Source organism: Ailuropoda melanoleuca, chromosome 16, assembly GCF_002007445.2.
Source record: "Ailuropoda melanoleuca isolate Jingjing chromosome 16, ASM200744v2, whole genome shotgun sequence".
NCBI classification, from domain to species: Eukaryota; Metazoa; Chordata; class Mammalia; order Carnivora; family Ursidae; genus Ailuropoda; species Ailuropoda melanoleuca.
Genome location: NC_048233.1, coordinates 90,113,008 through 90,127,928, shown reverse-complemented (window position 1 = coordinate 90,127,928; position 14,921 = coordinate 90,113,008). Strand labels below are relative to the sequence as shown.

Here is a 14,921-nt window from a genome sequence, read left to right as displayed (position 1 = left end):
CCGGCCAGCCGGTCCGCGCGTCCCGGGCCTCGGCCCTTGCCGCCTCCCGACGCCGCAGGTCGCCGCCCCCTGCGCCCTGCGCGCCTGCCCGGCCGAAGGGGGCAAACCGCTCACCGCCGGCACCCTGCGCGCCCTCGGGGCTGAAGCACCAGGGCCCGTCGGGCGACGGCGTGCCGGGAGAGTCGAGCGGCGGCGCCCAGCTCCCGGGGCCGACCGGCTGGCCGGGGCCAGGCAGCCCAGGTGCCGACAGGGCCGAGAGGCCGAGCCGCGGAGTCTGCCGGGAGGCATCGCCGAAGTTCAGGCCGAGGCCGTGCGCTGGGGATCGTGCCGGGGAGCCGGCTGGAGGCCGGGGCCGCCGGCGGAGGCGCGGGCGCGACTCTGGCGCCGCGTCTGGGCTGTCGGGGACCGGCGAGGGCAGGCCCAGGGCGCCCCCTGACGGGCTGTCCAACTTGCAGAGCTTGGGGGCCTCCCCAGGGTCTGGGGGCCCCGGGTCGTCGGGCCGCCGGCTGGGGGCATAGGCCGACTTGATGTCCAGCGAGAAGGAGCGCTTCAGGCGGTTGGTGTCCTGGAGGCGGTCGGAGGAGAGGTGCAGGCCCCGCAGGCCCTGTTGCAGTGCGCTGGTGGCCGGGGCTGCGGAAGGCGCGGGCAGCTCCCCGATGGCGCCGGGCGCGCCCTCCCTGGCTGCGCTGGCCGCCGCGCTCCCGGTGGCAGCGCTCTCTGAGGTAGGTGGTGGCAGCGGCGGCAGTGGGGCCGCAGGGCCCGGGAGGGGCTCGGGCGTCCCCGGGTGGGGCGCCCCGTCACCCTGCAGGGCAGCCAGCAGCTTCAAGCTGCGCTCATACTCCAGCAGCTGGCCCAGGAAGTTAAAGTTGGGCGAAATGGATGGGCGGCGGTCCTTCACGAACCTGGGGAGGCCGCTGCATTGACACGGGGCTCCCGGCCCGGCCCCCTCCCCCTGCTCCCCCTGTGCATGCTTGGGCACACCGCTGGTGTGCACACCCCCCCAGGAGTGTTGGATCTGGGCTGAGGCCTCCCCTCAGAGGCAAGGGCCATCCCGCGGCTAGTGGGTGGAGACCTGGAGGGGAAAGGCCATTTCCAGCCTTAGACTTCTGGGCCCAGGAAGAAAGGAGAGGCTACCTGTAGGCATCATCGGAGGACATGCCCATGGTCTTCATGATGTAAGCGATGGCGATGGTGGCAGAGCGGGAGATGCCGGCCAGACAGTGGACGATGACTTGGCAGCTGGACAGCTTAGCTTTATCTGGAGGCAGGGGCCACAGGGGCCAGGTGAGGGCTCAGGGTGCTCGGCCCGACCGCCAACAATCCCAGCTCCATCTCAGGCCCGAGCACTGGTCGTCACAGTGCTTCTCCCCTGCCCCTGTGCACCCTCCTGGAGGAGACCCCCTGCCCACCCCCGCAGCCCCGCCAGGAGGGCGCCGCCCCTCACCGATGAACTCGATGGACTTGTCCAGCCAGGGCAGCAGCTTTTCGCAGTAGTTGTCGTTGATGGGAATGCGCATGAAGCGACTCTCACAGATGAAGTCCGGCTTGGGGCAGGAGCTGCTGGCATTGAGGACATAGCTTATTCCGTTCTGGGTCATCAGATCCTGGAGGGACGGGAGGACAGGCTGGACAGGGGTGCCCTGGAGGTGGGAGCCCCTCCCGCTTCCACCTTGGCGCTCAGAGCCTCCAGCAAGAGGGGGGAGGCTGCAGGGGGGGCAGGGATGCTGGTCTGGGGCTAGCACCACCCACAGCCTGAGGTAGCCTCCCAGGAATGTTACGACTGCCTGGGCGGTGGCTTTACCCTCTTCCCTCATCACGATTTTAAAACACGGGATTCTTTCAGTGCTGGCCAGGGGCCCGGTGACATCAGCAGTTTGGCATGTGGGCTCCGCAGCCTAAGGGGCTGGGAGCTGCTTCTCCACCCTGCCCTGCTCTGGTCCCGCCCCAGTACCCTTGAGTCCTCATGCCCCCAACCCAGGCTTCTCCCACACCATGCTTATCCATCCCCTCATTGGCTTTCAGCTCCCTTCTCTCCCCCCCCCGCACCCCGTGCCCCCAAACCAGCCCAGGAGCTGCTTCTGAGCTCCTGCCTCTTCCCCCACCCCCTCCAATGGCCAAAGCCCCAGCCGTGCACACACCTTGTTCAGGACATCTTTCTGAGAGCCCAGGTAGAGGTGAGGCAGGATGCGGGTCAGGCCCACACTGGGCACAGGCAGGCAGGGCTGGGAGAGGCTCATGGGCAACAGGGCAGCAGGCTTGCCCTCACAGAGGCCAGGGAAGCAAGAGGAGAAGGTGGCAAAGCCCCCTGCAGGAGGAGGAGCGGAGGAGACGTGGGTCAGGCAGTCAGCCGGCTGGGGCACACAAGCGAGCCCAGGGCACCTGACCACCCCTACATCTCGGCCACAGCCTGGACCCCCAGCCCAACATGATGCCAGGGGGTGAGCCTCTGGCCTGAGCATCTGGAGTCAGCGCTGGGTGCCGGAGGGCTGCTTTCAGCAGCCGAGGCATGGGTGCTGTGCACATATACAGCCACCCCTACGCCCACATTCCTCCCCAGGCTAATGAGGAGTTGGCCCCGCTGAGGACGCCGCTGTGATGCCCGTAAATGTGGGGTCGAGGTGGCGGCCGGCCTAGCACGTGCAGGACCCAGGCAGGAGTGGGTTCCGACGCCACGGAAGGCCCCTGTTGAGGGTGTGGATCTTCCGTGCCCGTGGCCGGGGGCCAGCCTGGGCCTTCCTGCCTCTGCCCCTGGGCTGATGCAATCCCTCCCTGACTCTAGTTGGCTGGGAGCCCTGGGCCAAACTTGGGTGCCAGGACCAGGAGGCAAGGGCTTCTGAGGGGCCCTCCTGCCCCTGGGTATGACATCACCTGCTGGAATTGGCACAGCCTGCAGGGGCACCTGTGCTCCAGTCAGGGCTCCCTCCTGCCCGGAGGACAGCACCAGAGGATGGGCTAAGAGTGGGGAAGCAGGGCATGCAGCGGGCACGCATTCTACACGTGGCTGGCAAGTGCCCACTGCCTTCCCTGCACGTCCAAGTCCTGGGCCACAGGTCAGTGGAAGGAACCCCTCCCCTGGCCTCAAAGACCCAAGTGGGAATCCCCAGTATGTCTCTGCCCCCGAGAGTGACCACGGGTGGAGCTCATTCCACCCCTGGCCCACTTCCGCACCCTGCCTGCCACACAGCACAGTTGTGAGCCTCAAAGGAGACAGTGGCCGTGAAGACACACTGAGAGCTGACCGGCCCACACCCAGGCAGCTGGGTGACCGCCAGTTCCTGCTAGGGTGAGATGACACTGCCTGGTGGCCACCCTGGGGCTAACCACATTTTCGGGGACACGAGGCCTGTGTACATTCCCTGCCTTCAGTGGACAGATCCATTACAGTGTTCAACTGGACGGAGGCCTACCCTAGCGCACTGGAGGAGGCAGGGGAGTGAGGCAGGGTCCCAGGCCACGAGACCCCCAGTGCCCTTTCCCGGTCTCCAGAAACAGCTGGGGCCAGAGACCTGGCTGATTTCCCAGGACAGAGACGCCTGGTGCCCTCAGCCTTCACCCCTGGCCCAGCTCAATGGCCAGTTTGTACAAACCCCCAACCAGAGCGCCTGCCATGTGTGTTCCTTGTGCCCCCCAACAATGGCTTGCCTTTGGTGGGGGCTGTGGTGATGGGGGACCTCCAGGCTGAGGGAGTGGAGGCACCAGCCTTGGAGGAGAAGCTGTCCCTACTTTGGCAGTCTGCTGGCGGGACAGGGAGAAGTGTCTGTCCCCATCACTGACCACACAGCTCACAGGTGAAAGCTGACCTGGGTGCTGGGCTGGGCTCGCGTTTACCGGCCAGAGCCAGGAGTCCCCTGGATGTTCCTGCTGGAGGACAGCAACCCCCACCCAGGAGACGCAAGGTACGCAGGATCTCTCCTAAGCTGAGGGGTGGGAGGCTGTATTCCACCAGGAACCTCCCGCACAAGGAGGAGGTACAAAGGTGATCTCTGAACAGGTGCAGACAGACCTGCCAGTTTTGACTGCAATCCCTCCGGTAAAGCCCTACAGGGTTGCCCCCCTCCCCTCGCAGAGCCAACGGGCTTGTGGTGACCCCCACAAGCCCCCTATCGATGCCAAGTGCCCCAGACCCTGAGGCCCCACCCCTCCAGGGATTTCAGAACCCCCCCCCCAGGCTCTGGATTACAGGAGAGGGCACCCTGGGTTGAATCAGTGGCAGCAGGCCTGGGCCCTCTGCGGGTGTCAGCACTGCGGGCAGCGGGCAGGCACCCCCATCCCCTAGGCATCCCCAAGGGCACCTTTCTTCGGGAGGGATACCCTCCTCCCTCAGCCTCACAGCTTCACAGCTTGCTGCAACGCACAATGGAATCCCGGATTCGCACTCACAAAAGCTCCTGCCCAGGACACACCGACTCCACCGACTCCACGGCGGCTCCCACCAGGCGCTCTCCCACCCACATGCCGGCGGCGCACCCCGCAGCCCGCTCTGCGCCGCCGCGGTCCCCGAGCCCCGGGCAGGGTCTGCACCTGCCACCCTCCCTCCGCGTACCCTCCGCGCACCCTCCGCACAGGGGCCGCTCCTGCCGCTGTCTCTGGCCAGGGTCCGAGAGCGGCGCGTCCGGGTCGGACCGCGGGGGCGCACCGACCCGGCGCGGGGACATCACCAGCTCGCATTCCGCAGCAACGCGGACCGGGCGAGGGCCTCCTGCCGCTTAAAGGGCCAGGCTCCCTTTCCGTCCCCGCCCCGCTGGACGTCACCGCCAAGCAGCTGGGGGGGGGGGCAGCGGTCATAGCAGCTGGTTCCGGACCCCAGCGCGCCTGCCCCACTGCCCTCTCCTGCTTCCGCAAGCCTCCCCTGTCGCCGAGAGGGATCTGTCTGCCCTCAAGCCCTGACATCCTCCCGGCGCTCCTCAGCCCCACCCACGGAGGGGTGGGTTCCTCCCTTTCTGGCCTCGCTGAGCCCCCTCCCCCTGTGCTAGTGATCCTGGAATGTCACTTCCCCTTTCTGGCGGGGCAGCATCCCTCCGTCCCACTCAACCTGGCCTTCCCATTCTCACTGGTTCAGGGGCTGTGCTCGCCTTAGGGGTGGGAGCTGTGGGCCAGGCTCAGAGGCTGTCCCCGAGTCTGGGTCCTGATTTGGTGCCACTATGAGCCCTTCTCATACTGCGGTGGGTCATGACTTCTGCCTGGCTTGGCCCTCAGGGAAATGGGGGCAAATATTCTAACCTCGAAGGGAGGGGCAGGCAGGGAAGAAAGAGCAGGTGGCAGCCCCAAGAGTTTAGCGAGCCAAGTGGGGCACGGCCAGGTCCCAGGTGAGCCCTCCTGGCACATCCCAGCCTAGGCCTGCCCCACTGAATGCTGGGTGATGAGCCCCAGCCTCCAGAGGAGACAGGCGTTAGAGGTTCTGGGCTTTCCTGGGCAGCCTGGCGGTAAGGGAGGGCTCTGCTCTGGGACCTGTTTCTCAGACTCCCAGAAGGCCTGGTGGCTCCCACTCCTGACTAGAGAGCATGCGCGTGTGTGCAAACACACACACACTGGGGCTCCTGGCTGGGCTCCTGCTCTGCCCAGGACACCCGCTAAAAAGCCCAGAGCCTCTGTCCTCTCTCCCTCTTCTCCCTACCCACTCAGCCCCCAAACTGAGCCCAGGGGGCAGTGGCTGAATCAGAGAGCCTGCAATTCTGCGGCCTCCGGTTCCCAGAGTTCACACACAGGCACGCAAGCCCCACCTCCCACCTCCCCAGGCAAGCACCAATCACCAGCCTCCCAGAGCCACACAGATGCAGGTGCCCTCTGACCGCACAGACCCAGACCCGTGTGTGGACGGCAGCACGCGCACCGGCACGCGATGCGGACCCACCAGGAAGCCTCCCACAGGCTGTGGTGAAGGTCCATGCTCCCACTGGACACCAGCGCCAAAGGCCAGCCCAGTGCCACGGTGTGCCTGCACGTAAGGGGCTGCTCAGGGCAGATGTGGTGAACGTACACCAAGGAGGGGGCTGCTGACACCCTCTTCAGCCCTCTCCATCCTCCGCCCGCCTGCCATGGCCCCTGGCATGAAGAGGCCAGGGCAGGAGCACCCACAAAGGCCCCGGAACCTGGGCGGGGAGGCTGCACCGCCCTGGGACAGGCCAGCTCCCGCCAGCCCTGGGACCTGGGCCACCTCTGGGAGGTGGGTTCTACAGAAGTGGTCAGCCCCCACCTACAGGAGGAAGGAATCCTCAAGAAGCCTGTGCGTGTGTGTACGGGGGGGCTTCCCAGCCTCCAGGCTGCCTGGGCTGCGTCTGGGGAACAGGAAGCCCTCCAGGGACCTCTGCTGGCCCCAGGCAGGGGTCGGGCATCCCGTGCAGGCTGCAGCATTCAGAGGCACACCCCATCTGGGACCAGTTCTGCTGGATTGGGGTTTGCTGAGGATGGGGCTCTGCCCCCTCTCTCAGACAGCTGCAGGGGCAGAGACACTTCTTTGCCCAGATCCCTGCCCTCCTCCCCGGCCACAAATGACATTTAGGGGTTTCCTCCTGCCTACTTCTTCACCTGCTAGTGGTGGGGTGGCCCCTGTTGGAGGGGGCTCTGAAGTGTGGGGGTCCAGGGGAGGGGACAACGGAGCCTCGGAGAACTCCAGTTACTGAGACACCCCCCCCCCAACATTGCCCCAATTCCTACTGGTCTCTGGGCTCAGGGAAGAGAGCAAAGGTGGATCCAGAGCCTGACTCCCTGGCTACCCCCCTTCCCATAGCTAAGCTCACAGTGAGGACAGAGAGGAAGGGAGGAGAGGGCGCCCCAGAGCCCCCTGCCCCAGGTCTGTCTGGAGCTCACCCGTAAGGATGGCCACGCTGTCGAAGCAGCCGTCCAGCTTGCTGAGCAGGATGGAGAGGAAGCTGTCAGCAGCCAGCACGCTGGCATCCCGTGTGCTCTGGTCATAGACTACCACGTCCTGTGGCTCCGTGGCCTCCACCTGGAGGCCATAAGGGCAGAGGTCAGGGCACTGCTGGTCACCTACCAGATGCCCCCATCCCCTGCTGCCACCCACTGCAACAGGTCAGGCTACGGCGGGGAGGGCCTCCTGGCATCTTGCTGCCTGGAGGGGAGGGCAGGCTCTCACCCACCCACCCACCCACCTCACAGCTCACACCTGGACAGGTGCAAACGCCCACAGTCACACAGGCAAGCCCTCAGAGCAGGCAGACACGGGCACGCTCCTCCTAGTGCCACGCCCTCACGCACAGTCACCTGTGCTAAGGGAACCAACACTAGGGGCCTTCACTGTGGGCCAGGCCCCCACAGAGGACGTGCAGGGGAATGTAACAGGCTCCCTGGGCGCACACACAGGTGCTACAGTGATGGGAATGTACGGATCCTGTCAGGGTGGCCGAGGCAAAGGGAAAACCATCCCCTGGGTCACTGGGAGGCACGTTTTGGGGCTTCTGAGGGTGGGGTGACTTTGGGTCTGGGCAATTCCCCAGCCAGTGATGGGAAAAGCGGGGGCTGCTGCAAGAGTCCCTCTTAATTCAGGAGGCAGCTAGAGGCGGGGGTCCGCCGCCCTCCTCCCATCCTGAATGCCCAGCCTTGGGACCAGATGCTCAGCAGCTTTGGCTCCGAGTGCCTAATGCCCTGCCCCCCAAGCACACTCAGCCCCTCAGCCAGCTGAGCCGCCAACCCTGGGCCGGATGATGTCACCAGCAGCCAATGGGATTGCGCTCTGGCAGGGAGTCCTCGCTGGGGGTGATTAATCACCGGATTCCCCTCATTGAGGCTGCAGGGAGCTGGTTCTGGCCTTGGGGGGGGGACTCCCCACAAGTGGCTGTGCCACCTGCGTCCTCTCACATCCAGATCTGCTGGCGCAGGGCCTGTGACGAAGACCCCTCCCCAGCTCCAGGCTGCTGGCCATGTCACTCCGCCCACTGGAGGTGCCCCCACCTTCCCAGGTCACAGGGCCAGTGGTCCCTCCCAGTGCTGGACTTGATGCTCCTGGCTAACAGACACAGGACTGTCCTCGGCAGGTGACCTGGGACATTCTGGGGGGAGGGGCACAGAGAGAATTCTGGGTCATTCAGAACTCTAGGGGAAAGAACTGGGGGGCTGGGCACACGACGAAGGCTCAGCATAAGCATCTTGGCCCCCCTCCTGTCTTCCTCTGGGTTCTCACAGCACTCGGTGTGTGCCTGACCAGCTGCCATCCCGCTGCACTGCCCCTCTGTGCCTCCAGCCCACCCCTGTGCCCCCCCTCTGAGCCCTGGGCTGGGCCAGGGACACTGCCCTGTCGTACCTGGGGAGACCTCTACCCAGGGGCTGAGTGAGGACCCAGACAGGGTCAGCAGGCTCTGGGCGGGAGGGGTGATGAATGTATCTGGGGAGATGTTATCAGCAGAGGGCCTCCCTGGGGAGGGGCATCTGTGCACCCTAAGAGGAAGCTCAGGGAGGGGGGTGGGAGCCGCCTACGAAGCCCAAGGTGTGGACCGGCTCAGAACATTCTGACCCTCGGAGCTCAGTTTGGGTTTGAAGGCAGAGGAGGGGGCGGCTGCCCAAGCAGACGGCCCCTGTGTGCCCAGCCGAGGAGTTCTGCCCTTGGCCCTGAAAGTGATGGGTACCTGGGTGGGGACTGGGGACAGGGCGTGGGTGGCAGGGGCCGGGTACCTGGCCGCGCACGGCTGGCTGGATGAGTTCGGCGATGGTCACCTTGCCCTGCTGCAGCCGTCGCTTCACCAGCTTGGAGCAACAGATGTTCACGGAGCTGAGCACGTGCCAGCTGTTGTACTCCACAAAAGAGCGGCTGTCGATGACCAGGGGCCCCCCGGGTCCGCCCCGCAGGAGGCTGGCCAGCTTCTTGGCGTCCATCACCTTCCGAGGGAGCCGGTCCCCAGCCATGGTGGGGCAGTGGGCGGTGGGGAGGGGGCGGGCCCTGAAGTGAACAGGGGCTGCTCTGCAGGCCGGGGCTGTGGCCTAGAGTTCGGAGGGACCGGGCATGGTGCCAGACCTGCAGGGAGAGGCAGATGGTCAGCAGGGCTGCAGGCCCCCGGGGTGGGCACCCGGCCAGCTCCCCAGGCAGGGCCAACCTCAGAAGGGCCCATGGTGGGACCCAAGGGCACTGGAACGTTTGAGCCTGGCAGGCACCCGCGGGGGCCTTCATCCCTTGGGGTAAATCGGCAGCCCCTCTGGCTCTACGGAAGTCAAGTCCCCAACAGCTGAGGTAAGCAAGGAGGATTGTGACCCACTGGACGCGAGAGCATTCTTGAATGGTCCCATCCAGCCCCGCACTGTGCAGCTCTCGGTGACAACCTCTTAGTCGGACACAGCAAGGCAAATGGGGGACCACGGAGGGAAGGGTCTCAGGGCTTGCACTGGGCTGGACAGGCACCCTGGGCCCTTGGGCTCAGGGACACTCGCTCAATCCGGAACCCTTTGTTCTGCCCCCGAGGCTTCTGTCATCCCATTGCTGGATGCAGACGTTCCCTGTCTCTGGCCCACATGTCTTATTCTCCAGAACTCCGGGGGAGGCAGGGCCTAGAGCCTGCTCCCTGCCCCAGAACACGGCCCCCTCCAGCCTCACCCAGCACAATCACTCCCTAAACTGATCATCTGGACCTGGAGGAAGGGGGGTGAGGGCTGCCACCACAGGGTGCTGGGCTCCTTGGGCAGGGGCCCGGGCAGGGTGCTGGAGGGGTCTGGGGCATGGAGGCGGGCTCCCCTGTTGCTGCCATTGTCCCAGTCCTGCAGCCTGGCTTCAGTGTGTGCAGCGTGCCTGCTGCACAAAGGGTCTGGGGCCAGTTCTGTCTCCCTGCAGGAGGGGGTCACATGCTCACAGAATGGAGGGGGCAGTGCGGCAGGGTGTGCCAGGCACAGCGAAGGCCTGAGGTCTAGGGGGACCCTTCTAGGGGCTGGTAGGTCCCAGGATGGGGTGGGATGAGAGGCAAACTAGGTGACCCAGATGTAGGGCTCTTGGGGGTGCGGGGACTCTCAGCATGGCCTGTAAGGGCCCCGAGGCTGAGGGGTGTGTGGAGGTAGATGTGGATGGGGGACCCCAGATCCCGGGGCAGAGACCCCTCTTGTGGGTTTGGTGCTACATACCCCCCACCCCACCCGCCCTGCCACCTGCCAGGACTGACCTTTCTTAGGCCCACTTAGCCTCCAGCCCACCAAGAGGCGCACAGTAGGGGAGTGATGAGTTCTCGTTAGAGATGGGGAGACTGAGGCTTGGGGAAGGGGTGGGACCAGCCTCAGGTCACACCACCGAAACTGGGCAGGACCAAGGCCTCTACCACTGCCATTCAGTCGGGGTCCTCCCACCACCGCAGCCCCACCCAGCTCAGGCACGGGAGAGGCTGGGGGGCAGATGTTGGAGGGCGGCCCGTCAGCAAGCCCCCAGCCTGCCGCTGCAGATGGTGTTGGGGTGAGGCCCCCTGCGGACACCTGTCACACGTCCAGTGAGCTCCCAGGCTGGTGGTGGGGGTGGCAAAATTCACAGAGAACTAGGTGCCAGGCAGGTGTAGACCGTGTCTACTGGCCAAGGGCAGCCTTAGGCTGAGCCACCGGAGCTGGCCCAAAGGGAAGTGCCCAGGATGGCCCTGGCCAGTGGGCCGGGCCTTGGGATCCCATTCACAGACACCCTGCTCCCCAGGCAGGTGCCCAGGCTCCTCCACGGCGGGGGTGAGGCCTGGGGTGCAGCTGGGGCTGCTGTCCCTTCTGAGGGCCATACCAAACAAGGTCAACAGCAAAAGGGCCCCTCTGCCAAAAGGGGTACCCCACACGCTGAGGGGGTCTTCACTGCCTGGGGGGTCCTGTCTGTGGAGGGGGTTCCCCAGCTGCCTGGGGGTCCTCACCTGCTGAGGGGTGGTCCCAGCCTGTGAAGAGAGGGGTCCCCAATTCGATTCCCCTATGAGGTGTTTTGAGAAGCTTCTGAGTTCTAACGTGCATCTTGTCAAGACTGTGGCAGCCAGGCCGCAGCTGCCAGGCCCCCTCCCACCCGCCCCCTGCCCTTGGGTGCATGACCAGGTGCACGCAAGGTCCTCATCAGTTTGGTGAGGGCAGACTGCTTCCCACCTCAAGCAACAGAAGCCACACAGAACTTCAGTGCAGGGACAAGGGAAGGGGCTGGGAGAGAGGTCCTTTGCCCTCCCTGCAGCCGATGGGCGGAAACACTGCCCTCGGGTCCTTAACTGGCCAGGAGAGGAGCCGGGGTATGGAGGGGCACCCGCTCCACAGATGGGAATCCAGGCTGCAGGACAGGCAGGGAGGCAGGCTCAGGATGAGGGTGGGGAAGAGTCGAGCTGGGCTGCAGGGCTGCAGGACAGGGGCGGGGGCTGCAGGGGTGGGCCGCTAGGCTCCCGGGCCCAGTACCTGGTCTCAGCCCCACCTCCCACAAGGAACTCTCCAGCTCGGCCCTATTAACCGCTCTAGTATTGTTATTTGCAGCCGAGGGGGACTCATTAGCAAGTTAGCACCTCCGTCGTTGCCATGGCAACCACAGAGGTGCCAGGCAACCGCTGCTCCTGCGGCACAGCCACGGAGCAGGCTGGCTCTGCAGAACGGTGGGGCCCACTCCTTGCTTCTTGCAGGTGCCCAGTAGCTGGGGCCTGGGATGACCCTGGGCCAGGGCCCATGAGACCCAAAGCCCAGGCGTGACATTCCTCCACCCCCGTCCCCCACTCTCTTCCACCTGGTCCCAATCCTCCTGGCTTGCCATGAGCACCCAGGCGCACAGGCTCCCTTATTCCCACCTTCGGGGAAGCCTTCTCCAAGTGGCCAAGGTCTGGCCCACATTCGCCTCCTGCAGGAGACCTCTTGCACTGAGCTGGCCTCCTGGGAGTGCAGCCTCACCCCCAGGGCCTCCTTGATCTAAAGCTCCTGGGGGCAGACCCTCACCTGCTGTGATGGATGGGGCGGGCAGAGCCCTGGCGGGGGTGGGGAAGCTTAGGACAGTCTTGAGCAGATGAGCGGGGCTAGAACAGGCCAGGTGGGCACAGAGGAAACAGATATCGTAGGGTCTTGGGCTTCTGTGATTTCAAGGACCCACTCCGGGCTCAGCCTGGACCTCATTCTTGGGAACGGAGGGGAAACAGTACCTATCGTCTGCTCTTCCAGAGCCCGGGTGCCGGTGGGAGGGAGGCACAACCCCATACGCCCCCATCAAAGGGCTCGCTGCTGAGGAGACTCGGCCATTCTGAGTCCAAGGGCCGGAGGCCCCCCTGCACCTGGCTGGGCACGGCCTGGGAGGCGACAGGCATCCCCCCTTTCCCTGGAAGGCCACATTCACAGCGCGGCCTGGCTTCTGTGTCCTGCTGTGCGTGCCAGGACGTGCCCCTTTGCACGCTGTCCACACACCGTCGGCTCACCTGTTTCCCACGAGGCACGCCAGCCCCTCACACAACTACTCACACGCGGACGTGTGTGCGCACGTGTGGTCACCGGGTGCGGCCACCCGCATACTCTGCATGCTGAATTCCCCCAGATCCGGGGCACCCAAACCCCAGGGGCCAGCTCCAAGACTTCTTCGCACTGTTGGCTCCCCGGCACAGGTCCCTGAGCAAGGGACACGCATGGCCAGAAAACGCCATCTGACGGCATCTTCACCAAGGCCTTCCACTCAGCACCTACTGGGGAACTCACCACCTCCAGAGACAACAGTCAGGACCGTCAGCCACGGGCAGGCTGCGTCTCTCACTCAGAGTGGGGTCTCCGGCTCGAGTGGGACCTGGCACACAGAGGCAGGCCCTGGGGAGGATCTGGCAGTGGGGGCCCCCACAATGCTGAGATGTCCAGCTCGCTGTGACCCAGGGGGGCACCTGTGAAGGCAGAAACTACTGCACAGAGAGGCCAGGATCCTAGAGACTGGTAGGTGGCTCACACCCACTCGGCTTATTTTCCCCTCATCTTCTTTCATCAGGGATCCCCAAAGGCTCTCACCCGCTCCTGCCTCATCTCCCCAGGCTGAATGAAACAGGGCCCAAGCTGGCCTTCACTCTGTCCCAGAGGGGTCAATGGCAAGGCCAAGCAGAGCCAACTTGGTGTGGGGAGGCCATGGGCCTGGGAGACAGTGGGGGGGTGGCTGTGCCCTCTGCTCACAGGGGTCTGGGCAGAGCCTGTGGTAGGAGGTCTCAGCACGTGGGTCCTTAGAGGGGCACGCTCAGAACCCTACCCTAGGTTTCCTCTGTTCCTGCCTGGCTTGTTCTAGCCCTACTGATCTGCAGGACTTCTGGTCACCGTCCCCCCATGCTACACACTGGGGCCACCCCCGGACATCTACCGGTCACTGCCTGGAGCGGTCCAGACAGAGGCGGACTCAGCCCATGCGGTCCTGGTGGCCAGAATCTGACCCGTGTCCCTCTCGCTGTGGCTTTTGGCTCCTTCCTCTCCTTTCCCTCTGAGCTGCACCCTCTGGAGATGCAGCCACGATACCCTCGGGCTTCCACGCCCCCTTGGGCCCTCTGTCCAGCTGAAACATCTGGGCCCCAAGGTCTGCCTCAGCTGGAGAGGAGAGGATGCTGGGTAGGGTTCTGGAGCAGAGAATGACTTCCAGCACCTTTCTGCATCTGTGTGCATGGAAGCCGCTGTTCCTGGGGCAGCCTCTGGGGCACAGGAGCCTTGGGGGGGGGGGGCTGAGGGCAGCAGGGGACTAGAACCTGCCCAGCAACTCTCCAGGAGCCCTTGGCTGACTGCAGTGGGAGGTACTCAGTCAGACTTCAGGATGAACTCCCAGCTTCTGGTCACATGATCTGCCCTACCGGGCAGGTGCTTATTAAGCATCTGAGGAGTGAATTCCTGGGACATCTGTCCTCCCTGAGCAGGGTGGGGGCACTGGATGCTATGCTCGTTTGCTGAACTGCCCTTGGAGCAAGGTCTGAGGAAGGCAGCGGGGAGGGCACGGACCCTCCCACCTCCACTAAGACCCCCAGGGCAGGGGGCGCGGCAGATCACCGCTCCCCTAGCCTGCAGCACCCCACATTCACCCCAAGCTGCACCGCAACACTGTGGGCGCCACATTAGACCCTGCCACCTCTCTCCTCCAGCCCACGGAGTCCGCCTGCACCACGCAATCACTGCAGCACCCAGGCCCCCAACTCCCCCTGCAGAAGCCAGTACATCTGTGCGGCAGGAAGTCAAGAGGCAAATTCTCCCAGGAGGGGTGACCTGGTGGGGGCTGGGCCCACTGTTGCCCCCTCCTGTCCAGGCCAGACTCTTAGGGACCCCTCCCCACCAAGGTGGGCAGACAGGCTGAGGGAGGCTGGTTGCACTCAGCCTGGCAGTGCCAGCCCCTCCCCCAGCACGCGCTGTTGCCTCTGCGGCAGGCTGGCGGATGGTCTTTATTCTGCAGAGGCCAGCTGAGCACCCTGAGGTGGGGGTACCCGTGGCTGCGTGGCCAGATAGGAGACATGGCTCTGCAGCCTCTCCCCACAGAACGCGGAACGGGCCCTTTCCTGAGCTTCCCACAGGCTAAAACCCTGCGCTCCTTTGGTCAAGGCCTGCATCCCCAAACCCCGGGGGCAGGGACGACTTTCTCCAATTTGGGGCCTCCATGGCCGGGTGGGGGTTATCCTTGGGAGTCTGGGGCTCTCGCAGGGGTCCGTACAGATCCACGCCGGATCGCAAGAGGCCAAGGTCCTGGGTCCTCACTGCATGCCCCTCCCCCCACAAAACAAGGGATTTCGAGGAGAAAGGCGGCGAAGCGGGGGTGGGGGGGCAGCGTGGATCAGGCCGGGGTCCCCTGGGCTCTGTGAGAGGCGGGGGAAGGGCTTCCCGGGCCCATCCGCGGCGTCCCCCCAAGCCGGGCCGCTCACTTCGGGGCCGCCTCCTCCTCCCGGGCGCCCGCCGGGTGCAGCCGACCCAGCGCTCCCGACTTGGCGCCCACCGGCCGAGCCCCCAGCCCGCGCGTCCCTGCGTCCCCGCTCGGCGCCCGCGCTCACCTCGCCGTCGCTCGCGTCCGGGGCGCACGGGGA

General features: G+C 65.2%; 1 protein-coding gene across 1 annotated transcript in view; it reads right to left on the bottom strand.

The window, feature by feature from the left end:
* DUSP8 (dual specificity phosphatase 8) overlaps positions 1-14,921 on the bottom strand; it is a 21,549-nt gene extending 6,628 nt beyond the window's left edge. Inside the window, exons 1-7 of the mRNA XM_034644856.1 lie at positions 14,889-14,921; positions 8,626-8,965; positions 6,808-6,946; positions 2,139-2,305; positions 1,445-1,604; positions 1,135-1,258; positions 6-902 (exon numbers count right to left, since the gene is read on the bottom strand). Of these exons, the coding sequence (XP_034500747.1) occupies positions 6-902; positions 1,135-1,258; positions 1,445-1,604; positions 2,139-2,305; positions 6,808-6,946; positions 8,626-8,856 (1,718 nt within the window). The 5' untranslated portion in view covers positions 8,857-8,965; positions 14,889-14,921. The remainder of the gene's footprint in view (positions 1-5; positions 903-1,134; positions 1,259-1,444; positions 1,605-2,138; positions 2,306-6,807; positions 6,947-8,625; positions 8,966-14,888) is intronic.